The 26,229-nt window shown below is 32.7% G+C and overlaps 1 protein-coding gene across 2 annotated transcripts in view; it reads right to left on the bottom strand.

Moving 5' to 3' along the window:
- Nucleotides 1-26,229, bottom strand: part of KHDRBS2 (KH RNA binding domain containing, signal transduction associated 2) — a 498,248-nt gene that overhangs the window by 316,456 nt on the left and 155,563 nt on the right. For both annotated transcript variants that reach the window (XR_003044470.1, XM_006926413.1), the window contains exon 3: nucleotides 14,105-14,221. Coding sequence is in view for 1 of the 2 variants with exons in the window: in XM_006926413.1 (XP_006926475.1) it covers nucleotides 14,105-14,221 (117 nt within the window). In the remaining variant the exon portion in view is untranslated. The remainder of the gene's footprint in view (nucleotides 1-14,104; nucleotides 14,222-26,229) is intronic.

The raw sequence follows: 26,229 nt of genomic DNA, 5'->3' as shown, positions 1-26,229 counted from the left end.
CCATATCTAAATTCTACTATCTATAAGAAGTGACTGACAAAGCAACAGATTCAATTCATGTTCTCAGCACAGAAATGCCATATGGCCCTTTCTTGACTGAGACAAATCTTCAACAACCCAACTTGGTCAAAAGACAGACTAAAAATAAATACTTTCCCAATTATGGTCTGGGGCAGTACTTTCTGCATGGTGCAATTTACTTCTTCTTCTAGAATCCATTTAACATCCCTGATAAAATGCCAGAGCTCTCGCTTTGTCAGGCTGTAATAAAATTAAGAAGCCTTACAAAGAAATTAGAATTACCTACCCAATTAAATGAGTCACGTGACATTAAACCGGATATTAAAAGGTGCAAAGACCTTAAACCAGCTTATGATTAGCCTAATACTTTTTAACTAGAACATACAATTTTTGCTGTCTGGTGTCTCATAAAATACTTCTACCAATAGGTGACATCAGAAGCTTGGCTTTGAGATTACAAGTTGAACAGCTTTAATCCAATGGAAGATTCCAAGCCTAATACCCAAACACTTCTGAATGTGGGCAAATTGGGCAAGCACGAGAAGAGAGAAGGAAGAGGAACAGAGATGGGTGCTGCAGACACAGCCTGGAGCTAGTTGTGGAACCCAGGGAGAGGGAGGAATTTGGGTGTGACATGTACTCTTTGAAGCCTCGAGCATTTCTGCCTGAGTGATTAGCATGTACTATGGTGGAAACCAGTGATCAAGGCAGAGAGGGAATACAGAGGTGCAACGGCTCTGCTCTAGCAGCTGCCATTGCCGGTTAGAAAGTGGAGTCACGGAGCCTGTCACCTCCCCCAACTCTCCCAGAGCTAACCTCCCTCCTCCCTCCTAGAGCTTGCCCGGGGCCCTAGGAAAAACTGTAGCAGCAAGTGTCGAGCTACAGAGTAGGGAGTGTATAGTCTCCAGAGGCAGACACACGCTGTGGCTGGTCCTAGAGACAGGGTGGAGATTCAGAGGTGAGGTAGCTGAGGACTGGCGGTCACCATTACTGGGAGGAAAAGCAAGCCACAGGCACACCTGCGGCCTCTCCCACCCCACCCCACCCCACCCCAACCAATCTATGCTGATCTTGGCTGAGGCACCTGGGACACTTCAGGCAGCACAACACTGCATCTGGAACTTCAGGGGCTCTGAAGGGGCTCAGAACTCCATCGCCGCCATATTCTTCCAGGAGGTGAAGCCCTGGGATAGAGGCAACCTGGTCACAGAGAAAACACCCACTTCCCTAGGAAATAAGGGCATTTTCTGCCAACCGGCAATGATCCAGGAGGCCTGAGCAGTGCAGGAGGCTTGTTTGCCACCTACTAGAATACAAAAGAAAACCTCTTCTTAACCTATGAAAGAGGCATCTCTCTTAATAATAATATTTAAAAAGCAGAGTTCATTCCCATAAATGCCTAGGCTAAGAAATAATCCATTAAATACCACGAACAGCTAAGGAAACGAGGCAGCTCAGAAAGAAAATGAAAAATCTCCAGAAAATAAACTGAAGGACGTAGAAATAGGTGATTTAAATGACAGAGAATTCATGATTGCAGTTCTAAAGAAACTCAACAAGATGCAGGAAAACTCAGACATGCAGTCTAATAAACTCAGAAATGAAATCAATGAACAAAGGGAATACTTCGCCAAATAAGCTGAAACTTAAAAAAAAAGTAAGAAAAGAAATTCTGGAGCTGAAGAACACAGTAAGAGATAAAGAATGAAATACCGAGCTAAGGAAATGTAATTGACCAGATAGAGGAAAGAATTAGTAAGATTGAAAATAGAAATCTGGAAATGATGCAAATGGAAGAAGAGAGACATTGAGAGTAAAAAAATAAAATGGAAAACTCAACAGGAACTATCTAACTCCATCAGAAAGAGCAATATAAGAGTAATGGGTACACCAGAGAAGAAGGGAGGGAGAAGGGAACAGATAGCCTATTCAAAGAAATAGTTGACAGGAACTTCCCAAACCTATGGAAAGAACTGGATTCTCAAATCAGAGAAGCAAACAGAACACCTAATTACAATTACCACAATCAAAAAAGGCCTTCTCCACAGCACATTATATTTAAACTGTCAAAAATTAATGACAAAGAAATAATTCTCTAGGCAGCCAGGGAAGGTAAGACTATAATCTCTAAAGGAAAACCCATTGATTATCATTAGATTTTTCAACAGAAATTCTACAAGGTAAAAGAGAGAAGAATCAAATATTTAAACGATTTAAAAGTGAGAAATTACTAGCCAAGAATAATATATAAGTTCTTTAAACGTGAAAGACCTTTTTGGACATACAGAAGTTGAGGGAATTTTCCACCACAAGGCCTGCATTACAGGAAATACTGAAGGGGGTTATTCTACCTGAAATAAAAAGACCGAAAGATACAAAACTATGAGTAAGATGACTAACAGACAGATGGAAACAGGACATTGCAACCCTTATTCAGAATTGGGTATTATACGCGTAAATATTACACAATGATTAAAGAAGGTAAAAATATTTTTAAAAAAGAAGACAATAGCTACCACAACTAGGAAATGAAATCACAGCATAAATAGAGATTATTTGAGACAGCAAAAAAAAAAAAAAAGGCGAGGGGGGAAAGGTCTGGATTTTCAAAGTGGAATGGAGATAAGATGCATGCAGAAGAAAAAGCACTACTGTATATGTGAAATTTTCTTCTATGTAAACTTAATGGTAACCACACACAAAAAATTTTAAACTGAGACACATAACATAAAAAAAGAGAGAATAGATGGAAAAAATTATAGAATACCACCAAACTAAAATAATAGACAAAAACACAAGGGCAAAGAAACAATGGAGACACCAAGCTACCAGAAATCAGAAAATAAAATGGCTACAAGAAAACCTCATATTTCAATAATCACCCTAAATGTAAATGGACAGAACTCACCAATAAAAAGGCAAGAGTAGCATATTGGATCAAAAAAAACAAAATCCAACTTTATGCTTTGAGAGACACATCTCAGCTACAAGGACAAATACAGACTTAAAGTGAAAAGGTGGAAAATGATACTCCAAGCAAATGGCATCCAGAGAAAAGCGGTGTAGTCGTACTTATATCTGACAAAATAGACTTCAAGATAAAAAAGGTAACAAGATTAAAAAAAAAGATATTTCATCATGATAAATGGGACAATACATCAAGAAGACATAACATTTGTCAATATATATGCTTCCAATCAGGGAGCATCAAAATATATAAAGCATCTACTAACAGAATTAAAGGGAGGAACGGATAAAAACATAATTATAGTAGGGGACCTGCATACCTCATTAATAGCCATGGATACATCATTCAAACAGAAAATCAATAAGGAAATAATACCCATTAGAGCAACTGGACATAATTTACATTTACAGAGCCTTCCATCTCAAAACACTAGATTATACATTCTTCTCTAGTGCGCATGGAACATTCTCAAGCATAGACCATATGTTGGGTCTCAAAACTAGCCTCAACAAATTTAAGAAGACTGAAATCAGATGAAGCATATTCTGCAACCACAATGCTTTGAAACTGGAGATTGACTATAAAAAAAAGTGTGAAAAACCACAAATATGTCGAGATTAAAAAACAAACTACTAAAGTATGACTGGGTCAAAGACGAAATTAAAGGAGAGATCAAGAGATACATAGAAACAAATGAGAATGAAAATATGACATATCAAAACTTTTGAGATACAGCAGAAGTGGTAATAAGAGGAAAGTTCATATCATTACATGCCTATCTCAAGAAAAAAGTAAAATCCCAAATAAACAACCTAACACTACATCTTAAAGAACTAGAAAAAGAAGAACAAATGAATCACGAAGTCAGCAGAAGAAAGGAAATAGTAAAAATAAGAGCAGAATTAAATTAAATTGAGAACAAAAAGACAACAGAAATAAATTAATGTAACAAAGAGCTGGTTCTTTGAAAAGATCAATTGACAAACCCCAGGCTAGGCTCACTAAGAAAAAGAAAAAAACACAAATAAACAAAATCATAAATGAAAGAGAAGTTATGATAGATACCACAGAAAAATAAAGGACCATACAAGAATATTGTGAAAGATTATATGCCACCAAATTCAATAACCTAGACAAGTTCTCCTAGACTGAAACATGAAGCACTGGAAAATCTAAATAGACTGATCAACAATAAGGAAATTGAAACAATCACCAAAAATCTCCCAAAAAGTGAAGTCCAGGACCAGGTGGCTTCACTAGTGAATGCAACTCAACATTCAAAGATGATTTAATATATGTCCTTCTCAAACTCTTCCAAAAAATTGAGGAAGAGGCAATACTTTCTAACTCATTTTATGAGGCCATCATTACCTTGATACCAAGACCTGGTAAGGATAATCCCCCAACAAAAACCACAAACCAATACCTCTGGTGAATACAGATGCAAAAATCCCAAACAAAATAGTAGCAAATCAAACATAACAATATATTAAAAAGATTATACATCATGATCAAATGGGGCTCATTCCAAGGATGTAAGGATGGTTCAACATATGCAAATGAATCAATGTGATACACCACATAAACAAAATAAAAGATAAAAATCATATGATCATATCAATAGATGCAGACAAAGCATTTGACAAGATATAGCATCCTTTGATTAAAATACTTCATAAAATGAGTACAGAAGGAAAATATTTCAACATAATAAAGGCTACATATGACAAACCCTCAGCTAATATTAGGAAAATTGAAAGCTTTCTCTCAAAGATCAGAAACAAGACAGGGATGGCCACTCTCACCGTTCTTATTCAATACAGTATTGGAAGTCCTAGCTAGAGCAATCAGGCAAAAGAAAGAAATAAAAGGCATCCAAATGGGAATGAAGAAGTCAAATCATCAGTTTTTACAAATGACATGATTCTCTAAATAGAAATCCCTAAAGACTCCCCCCAAAAAACTACTAGAAACAATAAACAAATACAGTAAAGTGGCAGGATACAAAATCAATGAACAAAAATCCATCGTGTTCCTATACACTAACAATGAAATTTCAGAAAAAGAAATGGAAAAAACAAATACATTTGCAATTGCAACAAGAAGAATAAAATACCTAGGAATACACAAAGTATGGGAAAGACATAAACACTAAAAACAAAAAAGATAATAAAAGATATAGAAAACACAAAGAAATCGAAATATAATCTGTGTTCATGAATTGGAAGAATCAACATAGTTAAAATGGCCATACTATCCAAAGCAATATACAGATTTAATGAATTCTTGATCAAAATTTCAAAAAGAAGAACAAAAAATCAGCAGATTTGTATAGAATCACAAAAGACCCTGAACAGCCAAAGCAATGCAGAAAAAAAAGACAAGGTCCAGAGGTAACACTCTGCCTGACTTCAAATTATACTACAAAGCAATAATAATCAAAACAGCCTGGTACTGGCAGAATAACAGACACACAGACCAATGGAACAGAACTGAGAGCCCAGAAATAAACCCCTGTATACATGGGCAAATAATTTTTGACAAAAAGCCAAAAATATACAATAGAGCAAAGAAAGCCTCTTGAATAAATGATGCTGGCAAAATTGGAAAACCACATGGAAAAGAATAAAACTAGACTATTATTTGTCACCATATACCAAAATGAACTCCAAATGGATCAAAGATCTAAATATAAGACCTGAGACAATAAATTGCATAGAAGAAAACATAGGTACTGAAATCACGAACCTTGGATTTAGAGAGGATTTTATGAATTTGACCTCAAAGGCAATGGAATTAAAAGTGAAAATAAATGAATGGGATAACATCAAACTAAAAAGGTTCTGCACAGCAAAAGAAACCATCAACAAAACAAAGAAGCAACCAACTGAATGGGAGAAGATATTTGAAAACAATGCCTTCGATAAGAGGCTAATATCCAAAATATAAAAAGAACTCATACAACTCAACATTAAAAAAGCAAACAATCCAATCAAAAAATGGGCAGAAGATTTGAATGGACACTTCTCCCAAGAACATATACAAATGGCCAAAGACATAAGAAAAGATGATCAACTTCACTAGGTATTAGAGAAATGCAAATCAAAACCGCAATAAGATACCACCTCGCACCGTTTAGAATGGCTATCATCAATAGAACAAATAATAACAAGTGTTGTAGAGGTTGTAGGGGAAAATGAATCCTCCTACACTGCTGGTGGAAATGTAAATCAGTTCAGACACTATGAAAAACAGTATGGAGGTTCCTCAGAAAACTAGGAATAGAATTAACATATGACCCAGCAATCCCTCTTCTGGGTATCTATCCAAAAATTTGAATACATTTTCCATAAAGATATATGCACTCCAATGTTCAGTGCAGCACAGTGGCCAAGACGTGGATACATCCAATGTGCCCTTAGGTAGATTATTGGATGAAGAGGATGTAGTACATATATACAATGGAATATAATTCAGCCATAAGAAAAGATGAAATACTGTCATTTGCGACAACATGGATGAATCTTGAGTTTATAATGCTAAGCAAAATAAATCAGACAGAAAAAGTTGAGAACCATATGATTTCTCTCATATATGAAATATAAAACTGAAAACAACAAACAAAAAAGACAGAAACTCAAGGACACGGACAACAGTTTAGCGGTTACCAAGAGAGTAGGGGAGAAGGGAAGAGGTAAAAAGGAAATATATAATGACAGAAGGAGATTTGACTTTGGGTGGTCTACACACAACGCAATATACATTTGATGTATTGTTGAATTGTACACTTGTAACCTACATAATTGTATGAACTAATTTCTCTCTGATAAATTTAATTAAAAAAAAATGCCTTTACCAAGAAGAAATCTTTTAATTGTCTTCTTTGGAAGTCTTTCCCTGACTGGGAACTTTGAAATAAAACTCTGACATGTGCTTCAATCATTTGATTTAAGAACAGGATAAAATAAATTGAAAATAATTTGTAAGTTATAAAACAAAAATGCAAAAAGCCAAACACACAAATCCATATAAAACCCCAGAAATTATCCAAGTCTGTACTAATTACCATGAGAGGAAGTGGAAATGGTAGAAAATAAATTTAGTATTGGAAAATTGCTAACAATGTTGAAAATCATTTAATTTATATATAAAGTCATAGGAATGTGTTCCAGTTACCTAATGTTGCATAATTAACCATGTGAAAATTAGTTCCTTAAAATACCCATTTTATTTCTGTGCATGAATTCTTTGGGTGAGAGATTTAGAGGAAGTACAATGGGGATGACATGCTTCTGCTCCCTGAGCGTGGGGCTGCAGAGAGGAGGACTCAAGCTGCTGGTTAGTTATAACTCAAATGGGTAAAAGCCGGTATCATCTAGAAAGTTCTTTACTTGCATATGTAGTGCCTGGACTGAGATGACTCAACAGCTAGGACTTTCCACTATACAAGGCCTCTCCATATAACTTTGACCTCTTTCCTAGGGCAGCTTCAAGATTGTCATAATCCTTACAAGGCAGCTTAGAGCTGCAAGAGATAGTATTCTTGCAAGTAAAGCAGAAGGTGAACTCTGTCTTACAACCTACAATAGGAAACCATAAAACAACACCTCCTCTTCAGTTTGTCTGTTATAAGTAAGTCACTAAAACTATCCAGATTCAAGAAGAAGAGAATTAGACCCTACTCATCACTCTCTTAAAAAAAAAAAAAAAAGTCAAAGAATTTGCAGCATCTTTAAAACTGCCACAGAATGTAAAATTTAAAATATTTGCAAGACATACCTGGTCCCTTTCTATATTGATTATATCTCATTTGAACTTTGGTTGCAGTATGCTGGGTGAAGAATACAGTTGACAAAAAGCGATAATCGCCTTACTCAGTGGTAGAAAAGAAATATACCATTATAATTTTGATTTACAAAATGTGATATGTCTAGAAATTTCTGTCTTCGTAATTCTATTTTTAATAATTTAATAAAAATTAAAATTTCCTGAAATATGGTGTGAGATAATTTGATTCTATGATTCCCTCCTTTTACTCCTTGTGGGAAACAAATGTGTGTACAATGAGTGACAAGTGACAATGGAGGAAAAGCTACTATACTGGTAAAATTAAAATATATGTTTTTTGCATATAAGCCTTGGTTTATTGATGAGACATAGATCCCCAAAAGTTTTCAAATAGTGAGCCTCAATTACAAAAATTAAATTTATCTAGCTGAGAATAAAATCAGACTAGAGGAAATAAATGATTTCAAATTATAACTAACTGATTCACAATACATAAAAAATTGCTACTTCAAGCTTTGTCATTGAAGTTTATAAGGAATTGAGCATGGATTAGATTTATGGGGTATCCTTTTCTCATTCTAGGTCAAACAAAGCACAGTATAGTGAATGACAAATTATACATGAAAGGGTTGATGATGCTAATGCAAAAAATTATTTCTCACTAATATCATGATATATTTCACTCTTCAACTCAAACTTAACTATTTTAATTGTTTTGGTCACACAGAGTCCAAATATATCATAGGTTGAAATAACTGGGTATAGTTTCACCATCGAAACAAAGGTTTCATTGTGTCCTCATAAAATACATATTTGTAATAAAATGTTCCTTTACCACATGTGTGTGCTACTGTTCAGGTGGGACTTAGTCTATTACTCTAATTTTTCAGGATTCATATCAAAGGAATAGAATTATGCAGTGTATATATCAAAAATAAAATCTAACCTATCTGTAATTTATGACATACTCCATGTTCTTCACAAATTCAAATGATATTTAAACAAAGTGTTATGCTTTTTCCTCTATCTCTGTTTGGAAGTGAAGATGGGGTAGGCATTCTTTTCTGCAGGAGGGAAGTTGAGAAAGAAATATTGTTGATTTACTGTGCAGATTATTAGGGGCAAAGCTAACATTAAAATCAGAGTGTCTAGGCTCTTGATGTGGGATTACGAATGGCTTTGTTGTTGGGGATCTTAAAAAGTTGAAACAGGAGTCTCTATAACCAATCCCAGCCTGTCAAGTAGTGAGCATGGCCTCGCCCCTTCAGGATTTGAGAGACTACAGTGCTGTTTGATGTGAGGCACAACCCAGAAGCCAAATGAGAGAATGACTGTTGTGGGGTTCACACTCGCATTGCCCACCAGGCAGCCGCATTACTTTGAAGGTTTTTAGCTGATTTTAATGTTGATGAAAATCAATCTTGCCATGAAATCAGAAAGGATTTATAAAGCAGTCATCACCAAATATAGAAGATATATTATTAAATAGAAACTGCACAAGTTATTAGCACATCAAAAAGAGAAAAGCTTGTCTTGAAAATTATCACACATTTTCAAATAAAACGCCACCAAACAGAATTTCGCTTTTAACATATATTTAACTCACTAGTGTGTTTAAAGACCACATGCCATAATTTCAACCAAGCTTATTAATAGAAGTGCCAAAATACCTTTCATTACAGCATAACTTACTTGCAACATGGCCATTTGAGATTTCCATTTAAGGACAATAAATTAAGTATGCAAGAAATCGGCTTTCATGATTTCCTGCTATTTCCTCATTGTTATCTGGGTGTGGTCAGTCCTTGCCTGGATTTCTCTAACCTTCCAAACCTTTTCTCTTGGAGATAAATATATATGTTCCTCACTTTCCAAAGATAAAACTGTAGAACCACTGCTTCCTCAGCTCTCCTTCACCAGTCTTTGCCATCAGCAACACTAAAAATAGCAACACTCTATCTGAAGCTACAATAAGTTACCCATGAGAATCCTCAGAAGCAACTGCTAGTGAAGCTGGCAGATGCGCGGTTATTTAGAACCAGTTGACCATATGGTGCACGAAGAACTTGGACTTTAAAGAAATTTCTGAATTGCCAGTTAAATTCCTGAGGTACTTTGAAATGCTGCAAACATACTGTCTATTTTTCTTTCTAGATTTCTCTAAGAATACCTTGTATCAACAAAATCAAAAAGTTACCTTCTGTTCAGGAATTCCTAAATGCTTTTAGGTAGAATGTGAGCTCATCATATGCCAGGATCTGACCAAGATGGGAATGAAATCATGAATATACAGTTTGCTACTGGTTTTACCTTGGATATGACTGCATTGTGTTTTTGTTTTTGTTTTTTATCCTTTGCTTATAGAGTTATTGGCTAGGTGTAACTAAATAAAAAAGAATGTTAACCTAGAAAGGTCAGAAACAAACAAAATTAAATAAAATAAAAAACATTAAACTTCTTAGAATCTTCTTACTACACTTATAATGATATATAACAAATCTTAAACTTCATATTTTCCTAAGAGGATTAAGTCTGATTAGATCTATAAAAACAAAACCAAGTGAGTTTATCATTCTTTCCACCTACTAATTCAAATGACTGATAAATGCTTAACTTTCTTTAAAACAAAATGTTAAACAGATCAGGATGTTTAAGTTTTGTTAGGGCACAAATTATGTCTAATTCTTATTTTCTATACAGTATAATATTTAATCTATGGTCGAGCACATAGTAGATATGCAAGAAATATTTTGGCAGTCATTTACTTAAACAACTATCCAAATACCTCCTTTAATCATGAGGTACAGATCAAGTTTAAGACATACATTATGTAGCATCCTAACAGTACATCCAAAACAGAAAAACAATCTGCATTATTTCCTAAAAAGGTAAGGCAAGCCAGTAATTGCAAACAATGCTGTTAAACAAGTCTGTCTGCAAAGGCTCCTGATTATGTGGCTGCAGAACAGATTGCTGATCCAGGCTTTGCCTGCAGGTGCACAAGAAGTGCCTAGTTATGCTCCAGTCATTTATCTATTTTTATTGAAAAAAAGAAATAAACAGACTTACAGTTGTGGGTTGATCTCCTTAATACCTGCTAATAGAAACTTTAAACAAACACAACTAATGTTTGTAGGCTTGAACTACCAAGCGCTGTTCAGTTTAACACAAGCTGTTTTCCTTTTTCTCTTTCAATGAGATTTACTTTTGACAAACACAAAATGAAAAAAAGTGATATACCTTAATCTTAAAACTACATGGCTTATACTGTGTTCACTGAAGCCCTAAAAGTTGGCAAATATATTTCTCCCAATTTATCTCTTTCTCTTACTCTTTTAATAGTTTGCACTCTCTCTCTCAATATGTACTTTATAATAATTAAATATAGAAATGCCATATAGGTAAACATATATATTTATCATTCATATACATACATACATACATACATACATACATACATACATACATACACACACACTCATTTGTGTTAGGACATATTGCATGGTTAGTTGAATATATAAATCTAGAATGTAAAGAGGAGATTGGAGACAGGACCTATAAATTTGGAGTTCAGAAGCACATAGATGTCATGAGATGATGAAGGGAAAAAAGGAGTCTGAAGAGTAAGCTCTGGGCTTGAGGTCTGACAGAAGATGAGAAGCCAGTCATGAGGAGTGAGGAGAAAAACAATAAAGTATGGATGAGAGCAACTGATTGCAAATAACGTTTTCAGTGATTTTTACCATAAAGGTGAGCAAAGAAATCAGTGGTAGCCAAATGAGAATAAAGATACTTATAAACTAAGATACGGCTACAGTTATCATAATAGTTACAGATATGGATGTGGTTATAGATAAAAATAGAGATTCTCCCTCAGAGTCCTTATATTTGGCATTCTCTCTCATTTCTAATTTTTCTATGGCAGGTTCCTTTTCATTAATCAGTGTCCTTCTTGGTAATCGTATCAAAATATTGCTCCTACCACCATTAACCTCTTCCCCCTTCCCCTGTTTTGTCTTAATCTATAAAAAATATCAATTCCTGAAAGTATAAAATGTGTCTACTCACTTATTTGTCTGCCCCTCCTATTGGAATGTAAACTCCAAGAGGAAAAACATTTTTGTCATATTTATTACTGTGAACTAGAAATGTGACAAACACACAGTAAGTCCAATAAATACTTCAATTAATGCATAAATATATGTCTGTGTGGCTGTATATATACATATACACATATACACTTCCACTGCAGAATCCAATGAGGTTTATTTATTTGTTAGAAAAATAAAATCATATAAAATCTTCCTTCCTGTTTAGGCCATGCTGTAGAGGGGCAATATGGCAGCATAGTAATCTGTAATTTACTGAGGATTTATTTTTATTTTGATCAAGTGTTTACTAAGGTAAATTTTTTCGGATCCATGCCTGTGATGATTTTATTTCAGTTGTATGTCCCTTTGCAGTGAAGGTCTTATCTAGATTCTAAGAAATGTATTTCATTGTACATTGTATCATTATTATTTCTATTATTATCATTAAATGCTTTCATTTTATAAAGGACCAATAAAAATACTCAAAACATAGCCAAACATGAAGAATCACCCAAAATTAATCAATGAGAAACGAGTTTACATAACAGGTAATATCAGTAAATTAAACCTAATGGAAACTTAACAGAAGAAAATTTATTTCATACTAAATTTTCAATACTCACACTAGTACCTAACATGATCACAGGGAAAATAAATCCAGTTTAAAACTGTATGAACAGGAAAAGTATTCAAATACATGAGAATAAAAAAAATTCACCCATCAGCTTTAAAAGATATGGAGAGACTATACAGAGACTCTGGGTAGACAGCTGATGAGGACATTTCTCTGGCCTATGAAAGCTTATAGTTTAGTGAGAAAAACAGAAAATTTCAGTAAAATATGTGAAGTGAAAAGAGAGGGCTTAGCCTGTTATACAAGTTCAGGGAAGCCCTGCTGGGGGATGACATCTGATCTAAATCTTAGGAATGAGTAAGGGTTTAAAAGAACATAATATAAAGTGTATATTCTAAGACAGTGAGATAGCTGGAGAACATATAGCAAAAACAATATATAAAAGTACAGATATAGACTGTCAGTCAGTTCTCATATACAGAAAAGCTAAACTGGTGTGTGGCAGAGGGATAAAAACTTATCTTATGTCTAGGAACTGATGTTACCACCTCTTAAATACTTTTATTTCTTCTAAATGTACTGAGAGAAACTACAGGCAGAACGATTGGCAAGAAAATAGTCATTTTTGAAATTATACACAGTACAAAGTAACCAAAGTTACATAGAAGCATCCCTTTTATAATTTATAGAACTATCAATACATCCTAAAAAAGTACCCATTTGAGTCTTCCTCAAACTTCATATATACTTATTATAATTAATGTACAATAGTTTATGTATGCAACATGCATCAATTCTGTGACATTTCTCATTATAAATTTCATTTAAGATGTTCCATTAATAGTTTGAAGACAGAACTTCTAAGGAATTATTTAAGTTAATTCCCATAGTCATAAAAAATATTTGAACATTTTATTTTCCATGGTAACACAGCAAATCAGAAAAGTGTAGCCTAGTCAAATGATACTAGTGTAACACTTCCAATCATTCTAAGTGAATTTTAAAAGAATGTTCATGAATAAATCCCTATAAATAGTTATTTTTCCAAAGTATTGAATTCTTCTGCAGAGAAAATTGCTATCATTTTATAAAATGGGAAAATGATATCGTTCAGATGTGAAATACATCATTTCAAACATTGAAGTTGATATATTTCTTAGCTTATTGTTCATTGGGGGGTCAGGTGAGTTGTTTAATATCATTGAAACATTTCAGAAAATAGGTGGAATTCTTAGATTTGCAGATAAGTATTTTAAATTGCTTCAGTAAGAAGATGAAAGTGAAACAGAGCAGAGAAATAAAATGAGAGAATGATATAGTGGATTTGATTAGGTGATATAAAGAAAAGGGATCCAATTGGGGAATTAAAGTAAATGAACAAAGACATATAAAAACACCCTCCAGAAGACATTCAAAAAGTCAAAAGATTTGATAACAACCTCTACAGAGACTAAAAATACAGAATTAACATATTCTGAAAAAAAAGGCAGACAATTGATTTTTATGAAAATACAAAAGACATCAGAAAGTGTAACAGAGTGGTTCCAAGGTGAAAGTCATAGGAAATTATAGGAGAATAGTTGAGATGTGCCTGTAAGTTTGGCCATCAGTGGTGTAGGTAACTTCCTATATGTGTTAAATATCAAATTCAAAGTTCGGTACCTTTGCTTTATCTCTCATTGATCCTTTGCCTAGGATAGACATTTTAGCACCTGTTTCTTCCTGTAGTCTCTTCAAGGAGTTTCCTCTTGGTCCAAGCAATTTCCCCACAAAATTGAACTAGGAAACAAAATGAACAGAATGCCTGTTTTAAGGTAGAGAAAAGTGATAATTTGCACCAATAATAATTGATGGGTTATGGGCTTTTCAAACTTTTCCACTGAGAAGAGAGTTGACATATACTTAACACACACACACACACACACACACACACACACACACACACACACAACCATTTCAGACCTCTAATCTGGGATCCATTTTAAAAGGGATACTCCCTCCTAAAAGAATGCCAAAATTAATAATATGTTAAACTTACCATTTACTATAATCAAATAATTAAATGATTTATTTAAAAAAGAAATTAGAAACACTATGGTGCTTACAGAGGTTACAAAGTTTCAAAGGTTTTTTTTCTTCTAATCAGATTATTAAAACAAGCAATAATTTTAACATGTCTATGCACTTTCAGAATTACAAAAGTTAATATTTTCAATTGATTTTTAAAATAAAATTTAATATTCAGGTTTGTTTGGGCCCATAACATTCTATTGTAAATTTCATAATTTTGGAGAAATTATTATTTTCATAATAATTGGGGTAAAAAGAGATTCAATTTATCTTCAATCCTACATCCTCTATGTTAAAGAGTTGTTCTTAGGATCAGCAAATAAAAGATGTGAACACATAAAGACAAGTTTAAAACATTATAGATAAAGCACATATACAAAAGAGTTTGTCCAAATGGAAAATTCTAGGGGGTATGTCCAATTTGTTTATTCATCCTAAAACATGGTTAAAAACAGGTGAGCTTAGAGCAGTTATCGGAGTATGTTGTTTTCTACTAAAAAGAACATTACCAAATCAAATTGCTCATATAATCATTCACTGATTGGTTTAAAGAATGCATAGAGCTTAGAATGCATCAAAAAATATCTTGGGGGCATGAAAAACAAAAATAAATAAAACTAATATAAGCGCTTTCTAAATCAGAGTTTTTTCACCTTTTTTTTTTTTTTAAACTGATGGTCCTACAGTAAGAAATACACCATACTTATCAGTGAAAACTGAATGCCTTTCTCCTAAGTTCAGGATAAAAACAAGGATGTCTGTACCACATTTATTCAATATTACACTGGTGTGGGTTGTGTACCTATAGGCATATACATAAATGGAATAGTATAAAGTTCAGTAAGACCACACCTAAATGGTAGATTGATTTTCAAAATAAGTGCCAAAGCAATAAATTTGAAATGTAAAGTCTTTTTAACAAATTGGTGCTAGAATAATTGGATATTTATATGCAAAAAATATATATATTTTATTATTTACCTCACATCTAAGCAATTCTTATTCTGAGATCTATCACAGATCTAAAAAACAAAAGCTAAAATTATAAAGATTCTAGGGAGAACGCATATAAGAATGCCTTTGCAAACTTAAGCTGGGAAAGGTTACTTAACGAGGAAGCAAAGAGCACTCACTAAAACTTTTGCTGATCCAAAAACCATTATAAAATTGAATAGACAAGCGACAGACTAGGAGAAAATACGCCCCGTGCATGCATCTGAAAAATGGCTAGTAACTACAATCTATGAAGAACTCCACTGAGTCGATAATTAAACACAAACACATGCATATCTGAATTGCTAGAACTAAAAAAAGACCAAATGTTGATGAGGATGTGGAATTACTGGAATAATCACTGTTGGCAGTTTAAAATGATACAACTACTTTGGAAAGAAGATTGGCAGTTATTTATTAACTTAAAACACAGAGCTCCACTATGATCCAGCAATTCTATATACAAATATTTAATCAAGAGAAATAAAACCATATGTTTAAAAATGACTTGCACAAGATGTCCATGACATGTTATTCACAATCACCATTAAACTAGAAATAAACTAATGCCCTTCCAAGGAGAAGGAATAAACAAGTTTATACATAAATAGAAATAGTCACTGATTGACACAAGAGCAAGAATGTATCCCACAGACATAATATTGAGTGAAAAAAGCTGGATACAAAAGAGTACATCATGTTAGATTCCATACAAAATTCTAGAGGCAAAAATAATATATACTGTTAGAATTCATAAGAGTGGTTGCCTGTTGAGAATAGAAGTTGGGGTTGAACTGGCTGGAAAATGACATGAAGGGAATATCTGGGGTGATAAAATTGTTCTATATTTTATTGAAGGTATAGTACATTTTTTGTCAAAACTCACCAAGCTCCACACTTAAGACCTGTGTATTTCACTGTATGTAAACAGTACTTCAATTAAGAATGCAGAAAAAAGATTTAGAAAGTTGAAAACTCAAATAAATATTTTAAATCATAATGTAATGTCCTACAATAAAATACTAGACCCAGACTATTGTACAAAGGAATCTCACTAAACTTTTAGGAAATATATCATTCCAATCTATGCAAACTATTCCAGAGAAAGAAGTGGGGAAAGAACCTCTAACTCATTTTAGCATGTTAATATAAACTTGATACCAAAACCAGATCAGAAAAGGGAATTTATGGACCAAATCCACTCATGAAACAAAACCCACTCAACAAACTAAACAAAGCTTGTTGTATACAGAAAAAATGCATGATTATCGAGTTGTGTTTATCATAGGTACACAAGTAGTTTAAGATTTATAACCCATAATTGGAACTAGCCTATTAACAAACTAATGGAGAAAAAAGTTAACATTTTATTTGAACAGAAAAATAAATTGATAAATTCAAATTCAATCATTATAAAACTCACATTATATAAAAAATGAAGAAAACTTCCTTAACCCAATAATAATGGTATACTTAATAGTAAAATAATATCAGAAACAAAGAAAAGCTGTGCATTCTTGATGTTTTACTCAACACTGAAAATTCAAATCATTAAATAAGATAAATGTTAGAAAGGAGCAAATACCATTCATAGTTTATATAATTATGTACATAAGAAGCTTAAAGTAATTTCAGAAAATTTATTAGAAGTAGTAAAAGAGCTTAGCAAGGTGTTTTATACAAAATCAATATAAAATTTAAGTGTATTTTCATATAGCAGTAACTTAGAAATTAGAAAAAATTTTTAAGAGATATCATTTATGACAGTAGTAAAAATAAGTACACTTCCTAAGAAAAAAATGTAACTATTTATGTTCGAACCTTTTACAGAGAATATACAAAAATACATTAATAAAGCCATCAAATGAATATAAATAAATTGAAACAGGTCATATTCATAAATAGGAATTCTCAGTTATACATATTTCTAGTATTCTCAATTACATCTATAGATTCAATACAATTCTAATTACAATCACTATAAGATTTGGATCAATTTACCAACTGATTCTAAAATTTGTACAAAAATATTAATGTCCAAGAACAGCCAAAACATTCAGTAGCAGAAGAATGAGTTTAAGATGATTCCTATCACATTCAGATATTCATTATAAAGCTGTATTAATTACGATAGTGTGATAAATGTAGTCCTGGGGCAGAGATAGAAAACATGGCATTGAATCCAGAATCTAGAAACAGACTCCGGCTTATGTTAAAATGATATACAATATAAGTGACAGTACTGATCACTGAGACAGAATAACAGCTTCCTAAAGATATCTATGTCTTAATACTTAGGATCTATAAATAAGTTACCTGCAAATGTGACTTTGCAAAGTGATTAAATTAGAAAATCTGAGATGATGGGATTATCCTGGATTATCCAGGTTTGCTCAATGTTCACATAAGCGAAAGGAGGAGGTAGCAGAATCAGAGGCTGGAGTGATATAATTGCTGGTTTTAATGATGGAATTGGGCCATGAACCATAGAATAAGGGAAGCTACTAGAAACTGAAAAAGATCAGGAACAGATTCTCCCCTACAGCCTTAGAAAGGAATGCAGTTTAGCAATCCTTTAATTTTAGTCCATCAGAACCATTGCAGATTTCTGACCTCCATAACTATAAAATAATAAATGTGCTGTATTTTAAGCCATTAAGTTTGTGGTAACTGCAAAAATAAGAAACCATTAATATACTAAAGAAAAAAAAAAAAGGACTACATGATACATAGCATAATTGACTATCGTAGTAAGAAAAATGAGATTACTTCCTAAACTGTGAGAAACAAGTAAGTATACATTGATTACAGCTTAGGTGTGAAAGGCAAAATTTTAGAATTTCTAAGAGAAAAATATAGTAAAATAATACCTAAGAGTTCTAAAACAAGACATAAAAATATGCTAACTCTAAAATAAAAGCTTAATTAAAATTAAGAATGTTTTTTCATTAAATACACCACAAAGAAGGTGAATACATGAGTCACAAATTCAGAAACTCTTTATATCACATGTTACCAAGAAAGCATTAGTTTATAAAAACAAGAAAAAACCTGTAAGAAAAAGACAACATAATAGATAAAATCATGAATATGTCATTGAAGAAGGAACAGAATGGCAAAAGAAAAAAGTATGAAAACTTCAACCTTATTAGAATTTAAGCAAAAAAAAAATTAAGATTACAATGACATATCATTTTACACACACTGTGATGGTAGAAATGAAGTCAGAAATCAAACATTAGCCAGAATGTGTAGCCACAGACTCATATACCCTGCTCATAGGAATGTAAATAGATGTACCCATTTTGGCATTGTCCTATAAATCTGTAAATGCATTAACTTATGTTTTAGCAATCCCATTCCTAGGTATATTCTTTAGAGAAACGTTAGCACATACACAAGAAAACTCAAAGTTTCAATGCTTATAACAGCAAAAATAATTGGGAAAAAATAACCAGCAATTTAAGAATGGGGAGCTGTCAACTGGATACCACACCAACACTTGTTTGTGTCTCAGATACAATCCCCAGATCTCCTTCCACATATGCTTCATTTTGTGTTATAGTGTCAATAACAAAAAGTTGCATGAGATTTGGAAAGTGGACATTGGAGTCCATTATTCTTGGCAAGTCATGTTGATCAGACACGGCTTCTTTATTGACCTCTACATGATCTCCCACACCATGGACACAGGAGCCCCACAGGCTTCTCCACAGCTCCCAGTTTCAGGTCCTGACAGGTTTGAGAGTCAAATTTAAACTACCCATGGACACCAACATTCCTAAATTCCCTTCCCCCATCTCTTCTAACAGTCATGTTAGTCCAGAATTATAGATTTCAACTATTAGATATAGAGTAGATTCTGTTTTCTTGACAGAACCATGACTGGTACAAATGGATAAGCACATCGTGACAAGTTTATGTGGAATATCATACAGCTATGAGCATAAATCGCCCATAACTATATGAAATCTCATTAATAAATCTTAGAAATAAAATTTTGAGTAAAAAATTCAAGCTCTAGACATAAGACACTGTATTTTTAAAACTCAAGCAAAATCAAATATTTCACATATATTTCACATATATATAGTAAATTTAATCCTCAAAAAACAGGCAATAATAAACAGAAAAATCAGGATCTTGGTAATCTCTGGGAAAGGAGAGTAGAGAATGTAATCAAAGGGAATACTATACAGGTGGTGTCAAATTAATAAGTAACATTTGAGACTAGTTTAACTCAGGGGTTTAGGAGTATTCATTTTATTTTGTTTTATACTTTATATGAAAATTACACATATTCTTTGAATGAATTAAAGATTACATAACTTTTTTAAAAATCAAAGAGAACAATTCCAGTTGAGTAAAATTTTACTGACTTTCTCTTCAGTACTCGGTTACAGAAACTTCTTGCCCCTTTACTGGTAGTGATAGCAAAATATGAAACAAAAATACAAAAGTACTCAAAGCAATTCCTCTACCTGGAATATTTATGACTCTGAAAGGAAGAGATAGCATTTCACTCATTCCTGGCTTAGGACAGGTTATTAACAAAATATGTACATGGCCTCTGCTCTCAGAAGTTTCTGTTCTCTGCCATGATTATTATAAAACATTTCCCAAAACTTCTATTTCAGCAGAATACCTTTATTTCTTACCAATGACCAATTGAACCAAACTGTTTTGAAGCTGTAAGAGAAATATCCCCCTTAATTCTTTCACAAACTCTATCTTTTGAAATAGAATGCAAAACATCTTATGTTTGCATAGAGATTTAATTTCATAAACTGACAATATCTTTTATAAGTAACATTAATTATACATTATTTTAAGCAAGCAGTTCGTTTGTGTTTTTGAAACTTATAAATGTGCAATCTATCATTTCCTTTTCTAATTTATCATTGTTTAAGTTTGCTTATGTGATTTTATCTTTTCCCTAATATCTGGAGTTTTTGGAGCCAACACTGAGGAATGACTCAGAAGATATTTTTTCATGAAGGACTGGTTACCATTCCTGTTTAAGATTTTAAAACATCAGAAGGAATCACAAGGCTAGTTACATATTTTTGATGTTGTGCTTAATTTTTGCAAATTTATTTTAAGGTAAACTCTGAAGCTAGCCTCTACGAAAATTGTTGTAACTAGATATTTTTTTTTCCCCTCTGCTTTCATCCTGTACTCAGTAACCCTTCAAACAAAAGCCAATTGACATAATCATGACAGATGAATTAGGAATTCACTGATAACAGCTGGTTCTAACCTTTTCTTTAAAGCAAATCTCTTTTAAACACAGAAAATAACTCAAACACTACACAGCAGTCTTCAATATTTAGCCATAATTTAGTTAAGTTGGTAACTACCAAGATTCTTAAGACTTACTAGAGAGAAAATAATTTTCAGTAACTTCAAATAACTTCAAATAATTTGAAAGTATTTTATACAAATATGTTTTAAGAAAATTAAATTCGCATAAGTCATTTATGCTTAAGTCACTAAACAGCTGTTTTGTAATAACTTCTATATTTGAAAAGTTTTTTGAGCAATTTTAATTAGATTTTAGATTTCTTCCTAAAAGCAAATATTTAAATAATGTTGAGTAAAATTACCCTCCCCCAAAAAAACATTTCAATGGATTTGTCACATAATTTGTGTCAAAGCGAGTGATTATAAAAAATAGGGACATTTTAAGAAAAACATTTTAGAACACTTTTAACAGAGAAAACCCAAGAACATCTAAAACTAATTGAAAATAAATTTTAGTAATATTGGGTATGCATATTTCAAAATTTATCAATTCATCCTCTAAGCATAGGATACCCCATAATGTCTTACCTATAATCTCTCATTTCACTATTTCTTCATGATGAATATTATTTCCTCACAATTAACAATATTTCATCTACACTTATATGAAATGAAACTTTTTTTACATGTGGCATTTTTCTGATCACACATGTATACACATGTGTATAAACTAATTCCAGCAACTCCATTCCTTCTCAAATGAGAGAGGCAATTCACCTAGACTTATTCCTCTTTAGTGGGCAATAAGATTAATCTGCTTTGTGATGAAAGCACAGTGTGATCACTAGAGCCACTTATAAAGAATGTGTGATAGTTTTTGCTACTGGCCTCATCTCATTCTTCCTCTTCCATATGACATGACTAAACTTAAACTCCCTCATTTCCTGATCCTAAAATCCCTCTAGTCCTCATATTTAATACTATTTGCACCCCACTTTCATTTCCACCCTATTCTTGATTCGGGGATGAAGCCTCTTCTTAAATAGTAGGAATTCACGGAGTTGCTGTTTTGTACTTTGGGAACTTAACATTAAATCTACCTTTAGTATTTCACCCTTGTGTATGCTATTAAAACAAATTAAACCAATTTGGGGCATATTACACAAAGAGAGACCACAACTGCAGAGGAAAAATTTTATTCTTGTCTAAATAGTCAGGAAAATACAACAGTTCAGGTACTCATCTCAGCAATCATCAAAGCACATTAGTGAGCAAGGGAATAGACTTTTATTTGATAGGAAAAATATCAAGCTATGTCTTTAGAATTAAAATGTCATTTAGAATTTACAGAGGACTCTATCAAAGAAAATCACTTTCAATTTACCAAAATCGACAATGATGAGTATTTAAGAAAACAGGGAAAAAATGTTTTAGAAATAGCCATTAAATCTAATATTAATATACTGTCACAAACTAAATTTTATTTAAAAATAAATTAATATAAAATCAAGGATGGATTCAATTCAGTTACTCACTAAACATATTGGTAATGTATGTAGGATACAAAATGAATCAGACATGAATACTTCTTTCAGGAAACTTATACTGCTGTGGGAGAAAAGGGGAATGTACATAAACTGTTAAAACTGTAAAAAAAAAAACGGTGTCATTATAAGTGCTATGAAAAATCAAAGGAAGAAAAAATGGTTTCTATATGGGAAAGTTAGGAAATTTGATATTTTTGCTGAACCTTGAACAGGGAGCTGCGCATAGAAAATGACAGGGACATAAAACAAGGGAGATTATGGAATATGCAGAGAATGGGTAGAAACTAAGCTGAGAGAGCCTGTCAGAAGCTGATTGGTGTAACCTCAATAAATGGTGACAGAAGCATAAAGTAGAACGATGATCACAGACAACAGAAGAGAAGACAAGATAAAAGAGAAACTGGTAAGACTCAACAAGACCTGACATTGTAATTTGGTGGATATGAAGAGGGTAGAATGAATTAGCAATCAAAATATATCCTATACCCAGAGGATTAAAAAATATTGCATAATTAGTAAAATTATAAAAGTAACAAACATTTTTGAGCGAAATTTGGGATATATTCAATTTGAGGTCACCTCTAAATGGAGAAATCTTGTAGCCATGTATGAATAGACATCAAGAGAGAAACAGAAGATGGATATACAGGCCTAGTAATTTTCTACATAGGGTGCTACTTAAACATCATGAAATCGATAAAGGAGAGGAATTAGAAAGAAAAGCCCAGGAGAGAAACTTGAGGAACGCTTATATTTAAAAGAAAAAATAAAGAAGAAGTTCAAAGAACTAGTTTCTGGAAGAATCAGGAAGAATGAAGAAAACAGGAGGACAGACATTTTAATAAATCACGTAATACAAAAATATGTATCGAGTGACAATTAAGTGCCACAAACTGTGCTAGGATAAGTTGAGGATTCCACGGGAATATACGACTGAAGTCCATAGAAAATCTTTTCTGGAAAATAGCATTTAAGCTAAGATGCGATGTATGGGAAGTTGGGACAGAGCAGAGAGTAGTGTTCTGAAGGAGACTTTCCAAGCAGAAGGAGTAACATGTGAACAAACCCCAAGAGCATGACAGATTATATAAACTGAAAGAAACAGAGTTTGGGAGGTGAGGGAAATAGGGCTGGAAGGGAGACACAGAGAATTCTAATATTCAAATACTGATTGATCCTGTTGAGAATTCTGGTCTTTAGATAAAAGCAATGTAAAACAACTGAAAGGTGAGAACAGGCAATGAGCTGGGATGGGTAGGAAGTGAACTGTGGCATGATTAACTTTGCTTTGAGCATCTTGCTGACTGCAGTATAAGGAGTGAAAGAAGCAAGCAAAGAGGTGGAAAAATTAGGAAGCAATGGTTTCAGCAGAGGCGACAGATGGAGGTAGCTGGGAGTTTCAGAAAAACATACTATTCGTTGGATTTGGAAATTAGGAAGAATTTTGATTCTGCACTAAAACACCAATCATAACAATATATTTAATCTCAGAATTTATATAACACTTGAAAATAAAACAGTTAATGTCAACACATATATGAATTAAAAGAGTTTAAATAAAAAGGCCTACTAAAATATAAAAAGCAATTATTTTTCCTTACCATAAGATCCCAAAATCTCATTTAGGACTGCTCTCTTTTTTGGAGATATATTTGGAGAAGAACCCATTTATATTTGAAGAAGAACTAATTTATGCTAAGTATAAAACTCTGAGTCCTTTGAAATGTGTCGGTTGGGTATATCTTGTGCTTAATCCATATTTGTCTCTGAAGTTTAAATTAACATGGTCTATGTTAAAATCACACTGTATTTTACAGAATGGCCTGTGTTTATAGAAATTAGAAAGAAACTTGAAGATGTGCTGATAAAAATGATTTGACATGAATTTAATAAGGTAAATACACATATAATTCCTGTCCACTCATTCTGCTATAAAAAACTCTTTACTACGTTTCAGCACACTTGTGTGGATAAACCATATTTTGCTTTCAAAGACAACTAAAGAGTCTTGGTCATGTTTTAAATGATTTTCATCCTGTATGGAGCATTCTTAAATGTCTTCTGAGCCACATCTTTGCCATATTTAACAACTCAAAGGGCACCTTCTTCAAGCTCAACTTATTTTCATTTGAAAAGATTCATTTAAAACAGTATTATTAAGTGAAAAGTATCAATATTAACAAGCAGCCTTAATCATAATTATAACCACAGCTCAAATTCAACTCTAATTTGTTCGGCATATACAATTATCTGAATAAAAATGTTTCTAGAGTATTATATATGTATGAGATTGACATGGAGTATTCGTAGACATAGATGATTAAATGTTTGCTCAGTACGGTGACATGTAGGTACATAATTATTTTTTCATCTTTGCAATTTTAATACTTAACAGATATTTCTTCAACCTTTTAAATAGTCATGAAAATAACACCTTAATGTCAGCTATATTCTTATATTTTAGAACTTTTTATTTCTTTAAATAATCCACAATGGTGCTGTCACATAGAATCCTAAATTTCTAAAGTAAATCATTTATTTAAATGTCACAGAAGTCTCTTGTAAACTATGTTTACATGTCCAACTAGAGATCTTTTCCTTCTCTACACAATGTCATGAAATCAATATGAGCTTATGTTTGATAAGGTCACAATCATTCAAGGAGTGCTTATTGAGCATCCACTGTGCCAAGCACTGTTCTAGACACTAGGGATATAGAAGCACATGAAATCAAGTTCCTTGACCCTATGAAGCCAACATTCTAAATACACATTTATTTTCTACTTTAACATATTTAAATAGCCAACTGCCTTTCTGTTTCCATACTTCTGAATGGTAGTATTTTTCACAGTTTAGGCTGCTTAAAAATCTAATGTTGTATTGTTTAGCATTTCATTGTGTAAAATACAGATAATTCCAACCACTCTAAAAGGATATACCTAACTCTCTAAGGTATGATATTAATTCAGTAGTAGACTGAAGAAAAAGTTTAATTTTTTTTGATTAGCTCATTTAAATACCATCAATTCGAATGGCATTAATAAAGGATTTGGTACTGTGAGCAGATTGCTAAGGTTGCTTAACACCCTACACCCAAATTCAGGTAGTATTACTACCTGCTTTTCTGAAATCCTCAACTGAAACAGATACCTGGAACCTTTAGAAGAGAAAACAGAAAATCCAAATTTTAAGTTCTTTATCATGCCCTTTTAGTGGTATTAGAAAATGTAGGTACCACCTATTTGAAAGTCAACTTCTTATACTAGAAATATGATATATTAAACTCAACAACTCTTATGATTCACATGATTCCTTTTAAGCAATGGACTCTGTCCAAACTAAAGACTATCTTAAAAGTACTGCTGATAAAGTTAAAATTCCCACATCTGCTCAGTCCTCATTATATGACATGTCCCCTTCAAAACCCTGTCTGAATATTTTAAGCATATTAAGATATAATTCAAATATCATAAGATATAATTTATTAAGATATATTTTAAATACCATAAAATTCACTTATTAAAAATACACAATTCATTTTTTCATAGATTCACAGGATTGTGCAACCATTGACAAAATGTAAAGTCCTTCATTAAAAAATAACAACAACAAAAAAAACACCATACCCATTAGCAGTTACTCGCCATTCTACCTCTAGACTTAGACAACCACTAATCTGCCTTCTGTCTCTACAGGTTTTTGCCTACTCTGCGCATGTCATATAAATGAGATCATATAATACTTGTTTTTTTTGTAACTTTTTCCACTTAATATCTTTGAGGTTCATCCATGTTTTAGTACTTCATTTATTTTTATTGTTCAATAATATTCCATTAAATTAAATAGATTTTAACTGTGTGTTTTTCATAGGAGCCCTCTCTTGGGTTGAGGACATTCCTTTATAATACTAGTTTGTTGAGGTTTTTTTTTATC

The sequence above is a fragment of the Pteropus alecto genome, unplaced genomic scaffold, assembly GCF_000325575.1.
Source record: "Pteropus alecto unplaced genomic scaffold, ASM32557v1 scaffold7, whole genome shotgun sequence".
NCBI classification, from domain to species: domain Eukaryota; kingdom Metazoa; phylum Chordata; class Mammalia; order Chiroptera; family Pteropodidae; genus Pteropus; species Pteropus alecto.
This window is presented reverse-complemented; position numbering and strand designations above follow the sequence as displayed.